General features: G+C 29.9%; 1 protein-coding gene across 1 annotated transcript; it reads right to left on the bottom strand.

Moving 5' to 3' along the window:
* Nucleotides 1-1,414: 1,414 nt before the first annotated feature.
* LOC129989140 (SUN domain-containing ossification factor-like) lies at nt 1,415-19,484 on the bottom strand. Its single transcript, XM_056097475.1, has 9 exons — nt 19,128-19,484; nt 16,785-16,981; nt 15,089-15,309; nt 11,480-11,653; nt 10,806-10,950; nt 8,142-8,187; nt 6,010-6,901; nt 1,788-1,892; nt 1,415-1,672 (listed from the first exon to the last, which is right to left on the bottom strand). Exons 1-9 carry the CDS (start codon nt 19,220-19,222, stop codon nt 1,571-1,573), a joined length of 1,977 nt encoding a protein of 658 aa, XP_055953450.1. The 5' UTR covers nt 19,223-19,484; the 3' UTR covers nt 1,415-1,570.

Genomic DNA, 19,484 nt, shown 5'->3' with positions numbered 1-19,484 from the left:
AAGTCCAAATGTTTGATCAGAGTGCGTGTCAATGAATATAAAGTAACTCCATTTTAAGGCATGTTTATCATGCGGTGGACTGAGAAGCGCGATAGACTGTTTTTTAAAAACAATCGTGACGGTTTTATAAAATGTACAAATTTGTAAATATTTAATTTCTGTTGTATGTAAATAATAGATACAAAATGGATTGTGAAATCTCTGTTAAGTTAAATTGTTTACATTTTATTTAACAGATATTACAGTAAAAAAAGGGGGGGGGACTTTAGTCAGTTTCTTCAAAAATAGACCAGATGCACTTGGTCCTAAATTAATAATCTATTTTGCCGCCGTTATTATATAATCTACTTTAGATACCTTTATCCTTAAATGAACTGACAATGAAATGTGTAATTACTGAGATAAATATCTATACTTGATTAGTCTAGGCTTAATATCAAGATAATAAAATACTTTTAAAAATTCCATACAAAAAATCCCCGACGATTAGTGGACTATTAATATCGCTTTCAAGAAACATTCTAACCCTTTTTTTTTTTATCATAATCTAATGCTGAGTTTACACTCAGCCAGTTATAAGCCGGCCAGCAAGCAGCGCATGCGTAGAAAGGGATTGATTTATGTTTGCCACAATTTCATAAGATAGATTCAGGCATTCCATGCTTGGCTACAAATTGCCGTTTTGGCGTACCTGAATTTTTCTTTTTAAATGCGTATCTTATTAAAACGATGGATATTTACACACACAAAAAAAAAACATGGTAAATTTTTTAAAAAAAAATTAACATACTTAAATTTGGAACACTATAGAAAAGAAATGGAAAATAAAATGAAAAAAAAATCATCGCAACAGAAAGAACAAAGGGCAAAATATGCCGGAATTAATCTATAAGTAATCATTTTTTTTCATGCTAAAGAAACAGCCACATTTTACAAACGAATGCGCAGTAACAAAAAAAAAAAAAAAAAAAAAAAAAAACAATATAGCGGCATGTTGTTGTCCCGTACTTGCCATCGACTGAACTGCATTTTCTAGCCTTTCTACGCATGCGCTGCTTACTGGCTGGCTTATAACTGGCCGAGTGTAAAACAGGTATAAGAATAAATATAATATAATGGACGTGAGTGATAAATCGGAGGTGAATAAATGCAGTAATCAAAACAAATCACATGATCATCTCTGTTGTTTGACAAACACAACTGCGCATCCCATTAATGTTTAGATTTACGTTATTTTACATTTGCTGTGATATATTTCTTTTCTTCCTACAAAATGAGCAATGAATTACAAAATAAATTGATGCGATGGATTCCACGTTGAAATCTATTTTAATGTACCATTTAAGTTTGCACATAGTAATCCAAACCATAAAAATAGCTCTAGAGTTCTAGCAATCATATGTACAGTATTGTTTATTTTGTCAGCCATCTTGAATTTTTAACTTTTGTTCTTTGTGTCTTTAGCAATGTGGAGGGTCATATTAAAGTAAATTTCAACCGATTTCATTAGTTTATTCAAATAATAAAATCAGATTTTTTTAGAACTCATTTATTTAATAGAGGATCCAATTTATGCAAGACCATCACGTTTAAATTTGTTAAAGAAAACACTGAAAATTGTTGACATTATAATGATTTCTAAAATAACGAAAAATCCATGAAGTTCCAAAACCTAAAGGAACATGAAAAAAAAAAAGACAATAATGAGTCATTTTAAATCAAAGCAGAAAATTTTGCAGTTTGAAAAAAAAATAATAAATAAGTAAAACTGTCAAAGGGATTATTACCTGTTTCAAAATATCGCTTTGTCCATTCCCTAAATGTTGAATTTTCATGCTTAAAATATTTACTTTACGATCGAGTTGATCGATGACGAGTTGTTGTTGTTTATCCTGAAACAGGAATTTTTTTTAAAAATTGATGCAGTTTGGAAGTACTGTTTCAACAACAATCAAATTCAATAATATCATATAAAAATTAAGTAAACAATATTTATCAACAATTTAAAATACAATTACGCTGAATATTTCCGTAGTTTACTATAAATTTCTAGATAAATAAACAAATAAATAGCAACAACAACAACAACAACAAACTGAATGGAATGTGGCTGATTCGGACGCTTTTTTTATTGGAATTCATCGATAATTCGAATTTTTTCGTGATCTTTTAAATTTCATATTTAAATAATATTACAATATCGTCCGCGATTCATATTTATTTTAGTTAATTTGGCGTCTAATATAAAATAATAAAAACTTGTTCATATTTCTGGGTTTTTTTCGTTAATTAAATGCGGTCCTAATTTATGTACTCAGTTAACACATTTGCAGAACTTTTTAATGCCTTTAATTATCTCAAACACTTTACTCCTGCGCTATCAACTCAGTTGAAAAATTCAATAACAATTTCTCATTTTTTAAAATTTAAATAGTTTAGAAATGGATTGTACTATTTGTGTAAAGTTTTACTATAGTATAACTATATAATATTGCTAAAGCTTATTCTCTATTCAACACTGTGCATGTTTTGTTATTCAAATTACTCTTTGTACCTTTGCCAACTGGGGGCACTTCAGGGACAGGGATGAGAAATTTCCGATATCATTTCCTGGTGTGCACAATAATTATGGGGACTCAAGTTACCTACCTCCTCTACGATGACGAGAGCCTAAATCTGCCTAAAAACAAGGAGGGGGGGGATCACAGCTGGTTTTTAGGTAGATTCCTTATAGGAAGACTGTCTATTGCAATGGTTCACATGACAAGACTTTTGCAGTTCTTTCAATCTTTACGGCAGGATTTCTGCAATTCTTCTCTGAGCATGGCCCATATATGTGTGTGTGTGTGTGTGTGTGTGTGTGTGTGTGTGTGTGTGTGTGTGTGTGTGTGTGTGTGTGTGTGTGTGTGTGTGTGTGTGTGTGTGTGTGTGTGTGTGTGTGTGTGTGTGTGTGTAAGACAGACAAGATACTTTGAATTTTTAACTTCGTTTTATTGCCATCCCGGGGGACCTGATTTTTTGCACCAGCAGAAGCAACGAGCACAACACAGAACGGCACAACACAAAATGAGAAATGAGTAAAAGCTAATGAAAATTTTATCCCTGTGAATATATACTGTGTGATTTTAATAGGGATTTTCTACACGTGTCGATCACAGGCAAGGGAATCATAGGAATCTTTTTGAAAGAATGTTCTTGGCTGGACAGTTTTTATCCCTTTACTTGAAGTGTGGGAACTTGTCGGCTTTTAGCCGATTCAGCAATTTTAGAACTCGCGTTGAAAAAAATTAAATAGAAAAAGTGGAATGGGATCAGGAAATAAGAGAATATTTTAGAATGAAGTTGATATGGGCTAATTAAACTGAAAGTTAGGAAATTAATTAAGTTTAAATTAGATATTAAAATACCATTATATATATATATATATATATATATATATATATATATATATATATATATATATATATATATATATATATATATATATATATATATACACTAGATTCATGCCAAAGATCCGTATTTCGCAACTCCTGTTCACCTACGAAATGCAAGATATTCGCAGCCTTAGCTAAGGTTCAAAATTTTATGAATTTTATGGGGGAAGGAAGAAAAACTAATTGGAGAGCATGCGAGAAGTATCGGAGAGGTCATTTCTGCTAACTTTTGTGTAAGAACCAAAAGGAAGCTGAAAATAGTAATTAGATGATAAAGAGTCCATCATTGCCATCCAGCTTGAAGAAAAGAAATTAAAAAAAAAAAATAGATTTGTTTCATGTTTGCAAAACAGGGAATTTTGTAAACGATTTTTCTTTCATTTCCTGAGAAGAAAAAAAATCGATAGTAAAAAGAGAGAGAAAATAGCTTGAATTTTTGAATTCTATACAATTGAGGTTATTTCATGAAAATAAAAGAGTTTAGTATTTTAAAACTTAATTTCACTTCAATTGTAGAGAAATAAGGAAAAATCAGTTTAAATCATGATAATATAATATTAAACAATGAGATATATACGAAAGACTAGAAAGCAGAAGAATATAGAATAGAATCGGGAGAAAATAATCAATATTATTCAAATACATATTAGAAAATAAATATTTTAAAACAAAAATATGGATTTCAAAACAAATCATAAAACCTCACAAATTGAAACAAATTTTAAAAATATGAAAAAAAAATTATACCAAAGTGAATATTGTAGTAACAAAATTCTTAAGCATTCAGTTACATTAAAAGACATCATAAATGTTGTTAAAATTCCAATTTTCTTAGTAGTTCTGTCAGTGCCTCACACTCTTAAGATTTTTTTTATGTGTCCAATTTTTTTTTTTTTGATTCAAAAAGCAACAATATTTTAAACTTTTTAGTACATTACGATGTTTAAATAATAATTTATATTTATATAATATATGAAATAAAAGTATTTAAATAATAATTTATATTTATCTAATATATAAAAATCTCGTGTCACGGTGTTTGTGTTCGTACTCCTCCGAAACGGCTTGACCAATTTTTATGAAATTTTTCATGTGTATTTGGTAGGTATGAGAATAGGTCGTAAAGTATATTTCGTAACGCTAGGTAATTAGGGTGTCCCTATCCAGGTTCAACGTACGCTGATGAGAACAACGCTTGCTTGAAATCATCGTCACTGAGGCGTAATGTTGAAAAAGTCCAATAAAAATAAACATGCTCCTCCAAATTCTACAAGATCCATCTGCTGACACATTCTCGGACCAATTATTAGATATCGGCGATGGGAAAGTTGCTGTTTATGAAAATACTGGATGCATAAAATAGCTCACAAATTTCTGCACTATCGTTGATTCGCAAAATGCTATCACTGTCTCATTGACCGCATATTTCCCGATGTACGTACACAATTCTTAGATCATGCGTGGCTGGCAGAAAGAGCCATTTTGGTAGCAAAAAATGTGGACGCCGACGATTTAAATTTCAAGATACAGCAGTCGTTGCCAGGAGACTTGGTATCATACAAATTGTTCGAAACGGTTTGCGATGCTAACGAAGCTGTAAATTATCCAACCGAGTTTTTGAACTCACTGGATTTTCCAGGCTTGTCACCACACCTTCTACGGCAGATTTCAGTCTGGATCTCCGGTTATTTTACTTCGAAATTTGAACCCATCACAGCTGTGCAATGACACGTGATTGGTCATTAAAAAATTGATGAAAAACGTTACCGATTTTGAATGGCAAATTCCGAGCTGAAAATGTTTTGCTGCCATGAATTCCAATGATTCTCACAGACGTGCCAATTGAATTCAAACGCGTTCAATTTCCTATTAGATTGACATTCGCAATGACAATCAGTAAGTCGCAAGGCCAAACGATGTCTGTTTGCGGCTTAGATTTGGGCACACCATGTTTTTCACACGGACATTTATACGTAGCATGTTCTCGCGTGGGCAAACCATCGAGCTTATTTGTGTTGGCTAAAGACGGACTGACAAAAAATATACGTACACTCAATTGTTCTTCGAAATGAATATTGATTTTCTTTATTTCATTTTAATACTTGAGGATAAAAAATATATGACCTTTTTCACTTTACGTTTAACTTTTAAGAGATCAAACAATGTATATGTTCGTTACGTTAATGAAATACATTGTATTGAGAAAATGAATGGTTGGTGTGTTTTTTTATCGGCGTTTACCGCCTACAGTGCTCCATTCCTCTTTATGTCATAGATCCCATCCCCACACACTTACAACACATTCGTTATTTTTTAATTAACAACCAAAATATTCACTAGGAATAATTTATATGACAGATTAACATTTGCCGGGTCAACTAGTAAGAAATATAAAATAAAAATATTTAAATAATAATAATAATAATAATAATAATAATATATATATATATATATATATATATATATATATATATATATATATATATATATATATATATATATATATATATATATATATAATTGATTCACTTAAAAATTAAATTGATTTTTTAAATGTAAAAAGATAACTTACCACTATTGCAGCTTTGGCAGAAGTCATGGTTATAGCTTTTATTGTTCCATCAAACATAGTTAACATATCTTCCACTTGCATCCTGTACGATTCACTTAATTGCTGCAAATATCTATTGATCAGACTCAGATTTGATTCCAACGTTTTTATACGCAGGTTCATTTTTACCAGAACTGATTCTTTCTGAATCAACGCGGCGCTATCTGCCACGTCTGCCTCGAAAAGTGAGTCTTCAAAAGTAGAGTTTTGTTTTGGAAGTGTTTTCTCATCTGTACTTGAAACTTTTGAGCAATCACATTGACTCTCAGAAAACGATATTTTTTCTTTTGTTTGCTGAATATTTTCGAATACTTTACGTCCAGTCTGAGAAACGCTACCATTTTTGTGAAATGAACTATCAACGGCACTATTGACTGCATTGATTTGTGAAGGATAATGCTTATCTATTGATCGGCTCAATTCTTTAATTGAAAAGTTGATGAGTTTTTCATCAATCTTTCTGGAAGATGAGGTAGAGCCATTTGAATTCTGTGTCTTTCTGTTCAATATCTTTGACTTATTTGCCACATGAATAGATTTATCTACTTCGTTATCTTTATTGTACGATTCAGATCTTCCATTTGTATAGAGGTTTCTTGATTCTACTTTGGAATCACTAGCTGTAATGAAATTTTTAGTGGGTAGTTCCCTGATACAAATGGCACACGGAGATTCACCTTTGAAAATTACTGTCTCTAAAAATAAACACGTAGGTTGATACCAGCTTGCATTTATAGATCGAGAAGTGGAACAGTGTTCTTGCATCATACGGCACAACTTTACCGGAAATGAACCACCTTTTGGATTTGAATCCGGCTTTGTGTGTAATGTTATTTGTTTGATGCTTGAATATCTAAAGAATAAAAAATGTAACATTTTTCAGAAAACTGTTTCGCATAAAATGTAAAAGATATATAATAAAATAATTTTAAACCAGTTTAAGAAGATATGCAAGTAAGTAATAACCAGATTTTATTATTTACAGTAAATTCTAAGAATATTAGATCTGACACTCATATAATCTATAAAATTTCGTATCGTTTTCCTGAATGCAACTATTTATACTTACGATATTTTTGATGAAAAATTACAATAAGATTGTCTTCAAATTTTATAGTTGCTTTTACATTTTGCTCGTTTTTAAAATATTTACGTTATCAATTGACTTATAATCAACAAACAGAATTTTAGCCTGTTGCTAATGAACAATTTTGCCAATCATTTTGATTCTAAAGACAATGCTTGCTAGAAATAAAGTTAATAATTCGAGAGAATTCTAAAAATTACACTGCCACAGTTCTTTATCAAACAAAAGTATATGGATACGATTTTCTTTAGACAATAATTTTTTTTCTACTTATAAACATTCTATTTTCAACGTTCACTGTGGACTACCTCTGGTGCAGATAAATTTGCAGTTTTAATAGATATTACTATATTCTTCATCAAAAGTTCCCTTTGTAAGGATTTTAGATTTTTCATCAATTGCAATAAAACTCTTAAGTTACGTCTAATGCTTACTGCTCTACCAACAAATATCATTCTCTTGTCCATCCTTAATGTTCAAACTGGCATAGACTATTACTGTAGTTTAATTAACTTCGTTTATCTAATCTGCGGATTCCCTCATCACTTGGTAGATAGTTTTACTTTTCTATTTTGATGCATCGCTCACTCCATATGGAATCGACAAATATATTGCTAATGAACGAGGACATAAGTGACGAAATATCTTATCTTATTGTCAGACTGATTTCAAAAAGAGAAAAACATTTTTTTTCCGTTTCTTTGCCAGAATCCCCGTATTAAGAGTAAATTAGAGATTTTGTAAAAGATTAAGCAATTTTTTGATGCTTCGGAAATTTAAATTCATTGCTTTTGCTGTCTCGAGATTCATTATTTTTCTATCTTCAATAAACATTAAGACTTAAATACTTACTCGTTCACTGTGACTGAAAACTATTTAGGGGTTTTTTTTTAAATTATAATTATTAATTGCTCCTTTTTTAATTTAACACTACTATTAATCTTGACCTGCGCATTTTTTTGTATTTTCACTGTGATATTAGAAAATAAAAGCCATTTTCACTCACATTTTTGAAGAATTGAAAGGTTCTTCTGACACAACAGGCTCTGCTCCTGAAAAATTAGTAAAACATATCAGTGAGACGCATTCTGATTTTAAAGTTCATGAAAATGATATAAAAGGTGAGAATGATATCTTCCCCTGATTTCAAAACGTTATAATCGCGAAAGAAAAATAATAATATTGAATATTTGCCATAGCATAGATAACTTCTGGTCATCTAAACAGAGAAACTAGTCGATATACAGGCCCAGAGAAATGCATTTTGTGTCACTGTGAAACCAAAAGAAAATTTTTCTATTCAAAATTAGTAACTGTTATAGACATAGTTCTTTTGATAACAGGTTCAGCCTGTGAACATTTGCCCATTAGGCTGGGCGACAAGCTAGATAGCAGATATGCGAAAGTATCTTTGGTAATGGTGAGGGGTAAAAAAAACGCAAATTGTAAAAGTTTAAAAAAATGAGACAAATTTTTTCCCCACTTCAGGAAAAAGTGAAAATCCAAAAACTTATTGAATAACAGTGAAATATTAAGTAGTTAAAGTCTCGATGTTAAATAAAATACTCCATACCTTTCATGGGCTTATAGTTTGTAAAAAGAATATTCATATCACAGCGTATATTAAAAGCACATATTTCAGAACGTTTAATGCAACCCTGCACCCACTAATTGATTAATGTTCATTGCATGAAACCAGCCTAAAGATAGCAGTGGAATTCTCTTCCATCAAAGTAATGAATTATCAGAGTGAATAATTGTTATCTTAAATAACACAGCTTTTATTTGTTAAAATGCGGAAAAAATTGCAGCGTTTTGACTTTTAAGCTCGCCTTAAGCTGTTACCACTATTAATAAGAAAATCTTTGCTCTTATAAATGACTTGGGGGTATTTCAGCTGGGCATTCAGCAGGGGTGAGGGACATATTCAAACATAAAAAAAAATATCAAATGGCTCGGTAAGAAATGGAAACTGGAAACCGCTGCTATAAATATAAACTGTAAAGCATTTTTCATGGAAGTTTTGGATTTCTTTGGTTCCTGACTGAAAAATTTCTTAGCAGGTAGATAGAAAGAAACAGTCTTGGCTCCATGGACTTCACATTTCCTGCAATTCCACAATCCTCTTTATTTCTACTTTTGGTATCATATTAGGGAAGTCTTTGCCACAACAGTTCTAGAAAGAATGGAATCTACGATAGCAGATATTGTATTTATATCCCTTAACAGATGATGGATAACTTAGGGTTGGAGCTACGATATTGCCGGGACATTCCCAAATTACAGAGAATAGAGTAGAATTCACTAGAGAATTAGTCTTATTGTAGATTCCATTAAACAATTTATAAATAACACACTCATTTCTATGTATAATAATATTTAATCAATATGTTTTTGTGTTTGGAGAAATACTTTAGGATCACCCTGTGCTACCTCCAATCTACATATAATCTTCCGTGTGTTGAAGACTGTATACCGTAAGATTATAGTCTTCACCATACAGAATGGATTCCTTCCTATTTTAAAATAAATAAATAAAAATTTATTGTAGTTTGAGAAATAAATTGAGATGTATTAATAATATATCTACTTTTGATTTAGATACATTTATTTCTCTGTTTTCTGTCAAGAAAAATAAAAAAAGTAGATCCATTTTACTGGCATGAAGTGTATGAAATATAAATCTCTTACTATCGAAGCTTGCTCCATTTTGTTTACTTAATTGGAATAATCAACTTTAACAATCTAAATACATGTAGGACGAGCGCCTGTTGGCGAGCGCCATCTGCTGGTTGTTAGACGGAGTTGACGCTGGTTAGACGGAGAGCAGATCAGACGGATCTGGACGAGAGAAAAGACGTGTCAGATCAGACGGATCTGGACGAGAGTGTAGACGTGTCGGATCAGACGGATCTGGACGAGAGTGAAGACGTGTCAGATCAGACGGATCTGGACGAAAGACGAGACGCGACGTATTCGACGAAATCTACTGAATGTTCAATTCTTTTATGTTAATGTATATATATCCCAATGTCCTAATCGTCCTAAATGTAATTAAATGTGCGTTCTAAAATAGTAGTGATTTCTGAGTCCTACATACATTATTTCACATCTTAAACTTTAACCAATATTAATAACGATAAATATAGAATAACAGTACAGTAAACATAATTACATATTCTAGAATTCATTGCAATACCTTTGAAAGTTATAAATTCTAGCAGTAGTATCAGTATTTTACCATTCCTATTTTACATTTGGTTAATCTTTCACTGCCTTTTATAAACAAAAAAAATTGGTATATCAGTTTCGTTGGGTATTTTATGTCTATTAATTAATTCATTGCTACTTTTGTTTACTTGGGTGCCTATTATTTAATACCTGAATTAATAGAAATAATGCTACCGAATAAGAATTTAATTCTGAATAATATATTTGCTGTTCAGCGAGGGCGACCTTTCAGAGTGCAGAGCATTAAAGGTTCCTAACGCTAAATTTCAACTTTTGTTCACTACTTGAACAATTATAAAAATTTATAAATATCGTGGATACCTAAATAACACCCTAAAGGTCTACATGAGATTCAATTTTTTCCCCTCTAAACAATATTAAAGTTTACTGCCTATATTTCTCTTTAAACTTCCATTCAGAAATTTTCAATGCTGATTACCATTCATTTTAGAATCATTTTTACTCTTCTTCTGTTCCTTTTCTTCTTGAATCACTTCGTATTCGTAAACCATGGAATATCCGACAACTCTGAAGACGCTCAAAGGGCAGAAATGCTCCCGGCCATGATGACTAGAGATGACAACCTTAAGAAGTGAATATACAGTAATGAAATATAGAGTAATCTAAAGAAGTCACAAGTGTAATTTATAAATACAAATTATACTGCACAAATTGTTAAAGAAGGAATATGAAGCACAAACTCACAAATGAAATTATGAGCAGAATTTCGAACTCGATGAGTTACAAAGCGACATTCTTTTAACATTGTATTTGGATTATCTGCCACTGGATTCTTTTAGGGGGACCATCAAATCCATGGACTACAAGATGTCTTAGTCTCAAAAATCTCAATTGCCTCTCAAATGTTCTCAAAGTAGCTGGTGTTTTCGAAAGGTTTCGCCGAGGCGTGCATCGTTTGTCAAATACGTGCAAACTGGCGGTAGTAGGGAAAAGCGCTTGTTATAAAACTAGTTCGTTTAATTTTAATAACATCATTTTCAAAAGGATTTTGAAGAACAAGTTTTAGTCAGTCTTATAAAACTATTCAGGAATAAAATATTATAAAATCAAAAAATGAGTTTTTTTTTTCAAGAATTATAAAAACAAAAATACCTTGATGAATTTTCCAAGATTTTGGAAATCAATGTTAAAAGTCTGCATCGTTCTTTGATTTTTCGCTTGAAATGTTCCGAGATGATGCCACGTTTGCGTCGGATACACGTTACTCCAGAAAACAGAAAAGTCTTTGGGCATTGAAGAGTAGAGCTCATAATTTGCTAATTCAATCTGAAATTTAATATAAAAAAGGCTATCAGTTTCTGAATTTGGTTATGAGAACACTGAAAAAAAATACATAATACCACATTACACATAAACATTTTATTTTAAAAAATAAAAACTTCCGCAGTAGAAAAAAGTTGCATTATCATGATTATTATTTTTACAAAATAATTCTTTCATCAGATGTGGAAAATATTTAATATTATTAAAAAGACGCGAAGAAATTACTGTGCATATTTACGGAAAATTCAACAAAATTTGATTTTGAAAAGAATAATGGAGAAAAATGGATGCCGAAAGAAATTCATTAATCTATACTTATAATAAAGCTCAATGTGTGTGTGTGTGTGTGTGTGTGTGTGTGTGTGTGTGTGTGTGTGTGTGTGTGTGTTGGCGCTCTACAGGCCAGGTCATTTGACATACAGCTACCAAATTTGGTACATGTATACCTTAGAGGTCGGGAATGTGCACCTGGGGTCCCTTTTTTGGAATTTTTAATTAGAATTTTAATTATTAATTAAAAACTAACTTTCCCGCCAAAAAAATCTTCCATTTTCCCCACCGCCAAATGAGTAAGACTTCAGCATTTTTTTCTCCCAACAGAAATGAGGCTAGGGTTAACATTTTTCAGGGAATTATTTCACACGATTCTGTTTATTTTCTTAATGTTTTATGCATTTAAAACTAAACATTGTTAATTAATCCATGTTTCAGATTCATTCTGAAGTACTTTTGAATTAAAATAACACAGAATAAAGGAAATTAAAAATGTATAATCTGCATAGCGTTACCCCAACTGGCGTAGAAAAATTCACGCATTTGCGTTACCCAACTGGCGAAGAAAATTCACGCATGCGCATTGTTCTGATTGTTGTCATGCCAACCACTATCAACGGATGATTTAAATTATTTTTAGGTTAGTTGCATGCTTTTGTAAGTAAATCGTATTTATGTTAGTTCATTATTTTTTGTATATGCTTATAGTTTTAAGTACATCATTTTTTAAGTAGTTTTTTTTAACCTGTTTTCAGTGATTTAAATTATTTTTAGGTTAGTTACATGCTTTTGTAATTAAATTGTATTTATGTTAGTTATATATCTTTTTGTATATGCTTATAGTTTTAACTACATCGTTTTTAAGAAGTTTTTTTAAACCTGTTTTCGACTGATTATTTTAAACGATTCATTTTATTTTCTTAGTGTTTGATGCATTTAAAATGAAACATTGTTAATTAATCGATGTGTTCATGATGAATCTGAGAAAATTTTGTTGACAAATTCTTGAGATATTACATAAATTAAGAAAGATATTCTTTAGTGCCCATAAAGTTTAAACGCTCAGTGACTCTGTTATCAGTAATCATATTATTAAAAAAATGCTTTGTTTCAGTAAAAAATATTATTATATTAATTGCAAATTAATCATTTACACTTTAATTTAAAACATAAATTCTACGAGAGGTAACAGAAAATTAGAGAGATACATATTGCGTTATGACTGAAGGCCTTTATAATATTATGAGTGAATTATATGACTATCAAAATATGAAGTTTTAAAATATTTTGATGAAGAATCTATTAAAGTTGGAATTTCGTAAAATATGTAATGGTACGACCGGAGTTTAATCCCCTGAATGGCGAAATTTTTAAAAATCGCCAACAACGGTCTTGCGAAATGTTCAAAAGCAAAGGAGCAGATATTCAATTATAGTGCATTTTTTCAAAGTGTTGATTGATTAAAGCTCCATTGATTAAAGCTCCAATTGAAAATAAATTAAATCTTTTTGGAAATGAAATCTGCAAAAATATAATTTTCAGCACGGTCTGTAGGAAATGAAACAAATATGAAATATTATTTTTTCTAAAAAATTAATTCAAGAAAATTTATTTTATGATCTTTTACACTATCTATATTATTAATCCAATAAATCAGTTTTATTTTAAGGCAAGTTTTGTTTAATGTGAACAGGATATCCATTCAAATCAGGGCCACACAGCTAATTTGTAAACCTTTAGTAATAGACACAGATCTTCTAAAATGGTCTAAATGGAAAATGATTATATTTTATGTAACTTGATCCAATAAATGCTCTAATAAATAACGAATTTTTGATTTTACATAAAGATTCTGCTGTGGAAATCACGTTAAACAAAATGTTCTTGAAACACTAATATTTTAAATAAAAAGAGTTAATTTCCAATTTACTAAATCAATCACTTAAACTGACTGATTTATGAAAATTTAAATATCACTATTCAATAAAAAAGGATAATTTTAGATTTTCCATCGATCGTTTCAAAGAAAATACGCCAATCAGCGTGTAGGTTTCTCAAGATTAATTGGCCTAAAATTATGAAAATGTTGAGTTTTTCTAAATTTTTAAAATTCAAAACTTCATAAATCAGTCTTAGTTGATCGTTGAAAATTGAAACATTTATTCATTTATTTAAAATTTGGTGTGTCCAGAATATTTCTCAGAATATGATACCTTACTGCATTAAATTTAAACTTCATAATTTTTGAAATATATTTATAGGCCGGAACAAAATATTATTATTGATTCCATTTCAATCCTTTTGAAAGCAAAACTAAAAACTGAATTTTATGCTGAATCTGAGAAATTTTTGTTGAATTATTCTTTGAGATATTACATAAATTATGAAAAATATTTTGTAATTCACATAAGACTTAAATACCGAGCGATTCTGTATGCAGTACTCATATTCAATAATAATAATAATAAATAAATAACAATAAAAATGATAAATAAAATAAAACGCTTGGTTTCATTAAAAAATATCTTTATATTAATTGCAATCTCAGCATTTCCACTTTAAATTAAAGTTGAAGTTTTACCGGAAATGACAACAAATTTGGAAAAAATATATAGTAAACGATCTAAACAACAGTATAAGTTTGGTATGACTATCAAAATTTGAAGATTAAAAATGTTTCGTTTGAGAATCTATTAAGAGACCAGTTACTTAAAATACTTAATTGAAAATTGTAGCGAGCGGTAATACTGGCGAACCGGCTGGTCGCCAAAGGCGGCTAGTAAATAATAAAATGGACCTTCTGGAACAATTTCTTATATGTACTGAGCATCCGAGCCATTTTTAACATTTCACTTGATCATCATATCAACATTAAAAATGGTCACGTGAATAATCTGACGATCACGTTCTTAAAATCTTTATGTTTTTTCCTTCTATAACAGTTTTCATTGCTGTTTTTCCAGCTAATGTGTAGAATTTGTAAAAATTATAATTTTCCATTATATTCTGCATAATTTGATAAAATTATACAGAATATAATGGCTATATTACACTGAATAGAGACAAAAGAATAATTACTAGAATGCTTTAAATTAAAATTCAATTCTTGATAATGCGCATATCAATTCAGAATACAAGTAAATGCGCTTCAAAAGCATTACAAACCTGCGATACTTCAATCGTATCACACAATTCCACAATGAACCACACTTTTATTCCACAAGGGTTCAGCATATATTCATCGACTTTTTCATTCAGAATGGACATTCGATGCTTAGATTCTCTGTTTGATGTCAAAATTTTAGCACCGCATTTCGCTGAAGCATAGTTGAGTTTTCTTCTCGGAACTTTGGGTACTGAAATTCGATCTCGAACATTCTTTACTTCTGGAGAAAGATAAAACAAACATTGGTTGAAAAAAACTACAAGAATAGCGTAAATTTTTTTAAAAAAATTAATTCTCTAAAAATTAATTCAAAAAATTAAAAATCAAAAGATTATTCTAAGCAGGCCATAGGCATACCTACCATAAAAAATATTATTAATATAGTTGTTTGATAAATATATTTGTAAAAATTACGAATTCTGTCACATATAAAATATTAATAAAATATTTCATATATAGAATATTTTGTCCTATTCAAATTTCAGGTTTCCATCTATTTCTCTACATATTTATTATAGTATTTATAAAATCTGAGCATTTGTTAAAATAACACTGCGTACCGCTGTATTGAATCGATCAAACCATATGCATTTTTATAAAGCTACTAAATTAAAAATTAGTTTAAAATAAATCCTTAACATGTTGTATAAATGTTTAAAGATGACAAGATTATATGCAAAAATTTGTCTATCTAAAGCGTAGCGTTTTTGAGCTATCACTTTCACATATACATAAATATACGGACTTGCAGACGGTTGACCCTTTTGAAAATTTGATCCAAAATTTGATTTATGTCTTCAATTCTAATAATAAAACTATATGTTAAGTTCCATATATCTAATTATTTTAATTTCTAAATTATTGTCTCAAAATGGACCTGGACGGATGAACAGACAACTTCCTGCAGTCGGACTTTTCCAAAATTTCATCAACATATGAAATTTCGATTTTAAAGCTACTCAATTACCGCACTTTTAAGTTGTTTCTGTTGTTTGTTTCTTATGGCACTTGCCACTGACAAGCCCGCTGTTACGAAGACAGCGATTTAAGCCTGAGGGGGAACGTCTCTTATTTTTTATAGCAGCGCCAACTAGGGCCAAGAGTACGACTTTGCCACTCACGCATCACTCATTCGCTTGCACAACAACTTTTTACAGGAGGGCACATTCACACATCTCACAGATAGAACAACAGAAGAACAACCATGCCCAAACCGGGACTCGAACCCGGCACGCCCAGATCACGGGGAAGACGCGCTACCCCTATGCCAGGACGCCGGCCCACTTTTAAGTAATCGTATTTACAGATTGATAGGTAGACAGACTTAATTCCAAAAATGGTTTTAAGTGACCCGGGGAAATTTAAAATGCGGAGATCCAAGATATCGAAATTGAATGGTGAAAAAAAAAAAAAATACTGGTAAAAAACATTTTATAGCGCGCTACCAATTTTGGCAATACTCTTCTTGGATACTCAGTAATTAAAGGGTTTTCGAAATTTTAATTCAAGTTACTCTAAATGAAAAACTTATCAAAACTTTATATTTTTGTTCAATATTTTATTGCGTAAATACTCTTTTTACGGCATTTTAAATACCGTAATCAGAAGACTAAACAATAATTTATTCTTTCTAAAGTAAGAAATCAGTTACAAAAATAACTAATTATAATTTGTAAAAATTAATTGTCTTTATACCTTGTTTACGTAGTTCTATTTCTTTCCATACATTGAAGGGCGGTAGTAGATATCCTCCATTTATTCCAAAGTGTTTGCCGGATTTAAATTGTTCCGGAAATGCAGAATGTTTATTTGCTTCTTTTTCATCAGAAATATCTTTTAAACATTGTCCAGGAGCAGATTTCAATGACCTTTTGGGCTTTGACAAGTCGAAGCTGCCAATAAATCATGAAATTTTTATTAATGATTGTTTTCGAAGTTATTTCATCTGTAGATAATTTTAATTTAAAATTCAGAAAATTATCATCAGTTTTAAAAACGAATAATAAATTCGAATTATTCGTTTGAATTCTGAATCGAATAATTTTGTTGCCATAGAAAACACAATAGATTCAGTCACATTTTTTAACATTGTATTAACTTTTAACGTGTTTTAATTTTAAAGAAAAAAGTTAGGTAAAATTATGGAATCGGAATGTGTGGTAAATAAATAACGAAAGAACGTAAGGAAATGCCTGATTGCAAACCATCAGGAAACAAAATATCATAAAATAACTGAAAAAAAAAAGGCTGAAAGGCTACTAACTAGAGTAAATTAATATTTTTGTTTAATTTTCTCATATTTGTTATTGAATGTCGAAATTTTCAGTTGGAATACTCAATGCTTCTTTATTAAAAGTTAATAAAAAGAGAAGAATATTAAAATAAAATACTAATAATTTTGTTATATTAATTATTATGATATAAATTATCTGGAACAGTACATTCGAACAAAGATGATGTTATGTCGATTCTTATATTCTGAGTTCAAATTTCCGGACAAAATATTCCTGACAGCTGTGAAAGAACATTTTTTTTTCGTTATTATTATTCATTTCAGTAATAATAACGAAAGTTTTCTATTATTACAGAAAACGTTAAAATTATTCATTTTTTCCATAGTTTTCATTTTAATAGTTTCGTTATTAATATTCATTTTTGTATAGATCAGTAATGCAATGTTCATATAATTTAATAATACTTCGCATTTTATTTTAAATGGAGTCAGATTAATTTGAAAATAATGGTAAGATTTTTGAAACAAATTATGTATATTTTAGTATAATATCTGAGAGATGTAAAAGTGCTGGGTAAATTTATGACAGAAAACAGTTCGGCGAAAAATATAGCTTTCTAAGATATCTCTTCTAAACTAAGATAATTTTGTTTGTACTGTAAAAACAATTCGGTTTCCAATATTTAGATTAAACGTTTATTAATAAATTGATTCAATAATTTCAAATATCAAATCATTTTTTTTTTCTTACGAAATTTAGTTTGGAACAAACAGTAATGAAAATGAAGATAAGGAGAAACATAAGTACTTAAGGATATATATTTTATATTTATAAAAAAAGAAGTCAACATTTATTTCTAAAATAATAACAATGATATCAATAAAGTTCGATCAATGTTATAACATTATTATCCCACTGGTTTAAATTCCAACTATTTTATATTCAATTTTTCCCCTATACATTTTTCTTTCGCTGTCTATAATATCAATTACTTAAGTACGAATCTCTTACTGCCGCATTGATGGACCTTACTGCAGAAGTTCAAACGAAATCAGATAATGTCAGATAATGTTTGAAGAAAAATTTCAAAAAGTATCTGATAATGTTTGACAGAAATGTACATTGTAATAAATAGATAAAGTATAGAATACTTATTTCACTCACAAAAAAACACTGTTATTTTGGGTACAGTTCTAGAGACGGGTATATTTTGTAGTAAGGAGAACTGACACGCTTAATTACAAAAATTCTACCCATGAATTAATTATTTTTTCATTTAAAGAACGATTATTTTTATTTTAATGTAATGCATTATTCATTTTTCATGCAGAAAGAGCGCATTTTCCTCAGTCTTGTGCTTTACAACGTTTTGAACAAAATGATAACGATGCAAATTTATACACCTGTAACGACAACATTCTATTTACTGGCAAACTTTTATTACATTTTAAAAAGCTGATTTATGTGTGCTGATATGTGCTTTAAATCGACCTCTGTGAATTAATATATATATATAAACAACTTCAAAGGTTTGTAAGGTGATTTTTTTTTTTAATTTAGAAAGTTGACATTTTCCTCTGATTTTTTTCCCTGGTTTAATGAGTCAAGGGAAAAATAGTACGATACTTTTTAAATCTTTGACTCCTTAAAATTAATGAACAGAGAAATTATCCAAACAATTCTACAAATCAAAACAAATTACTTAACAAATTTTTAAGTAATGAAACTGGTTACCTCATATTTCAAATCAACTTTCCAACTATAGAATTATTTACAAAAAAAAAAAAAAAAAAAAAGTACTTACTCTTTTGGTATATTCCAAGTAAAACTCCAAAACAAAAGACACAACAAGCCCAACAGTTGAAAAACTGACTTCAGCTCGTTTTTAATTTTCATCATTTAATTTTAAAAAGGCGAAATAAAACGATATATATTTTCCAGAATATCTTATATATTGCTTATCGGGCATTATTTTTAAAAATTAAAAATTATAAAAACAAATAATTTTATTGCTTGCTTCTAGAATTGAAGAGAGGAGAAACGAGCACTTCTATTACGGATTGAAAGTTCGAAAAGAATTGAACAATGTGACCTCGAGCATTGTAATCTATAATCTCTTTTTTTTTTCGGTGCTTCTTTTTTATCAAATGCTCCCTGTTTA

Source organism: Argiope bruennichi, chromosome 2, assembly GCF_947563725.1.
Source record: "Argiope bruennichi chromosome 2, qqArgBrue1.1, whole genome shotgun sequence".
In the NCBI taxonomy this organism is placed as follows: domain Eukaryota; kingdom Metazoa; phylum Arthropoda; class Arachnida; order Araneae; family Araneidae; genus Argiope; species Argiope bruennichi.
This window is presented reverse-complemented; position numbering and strand designations above follow the sequence as displayed.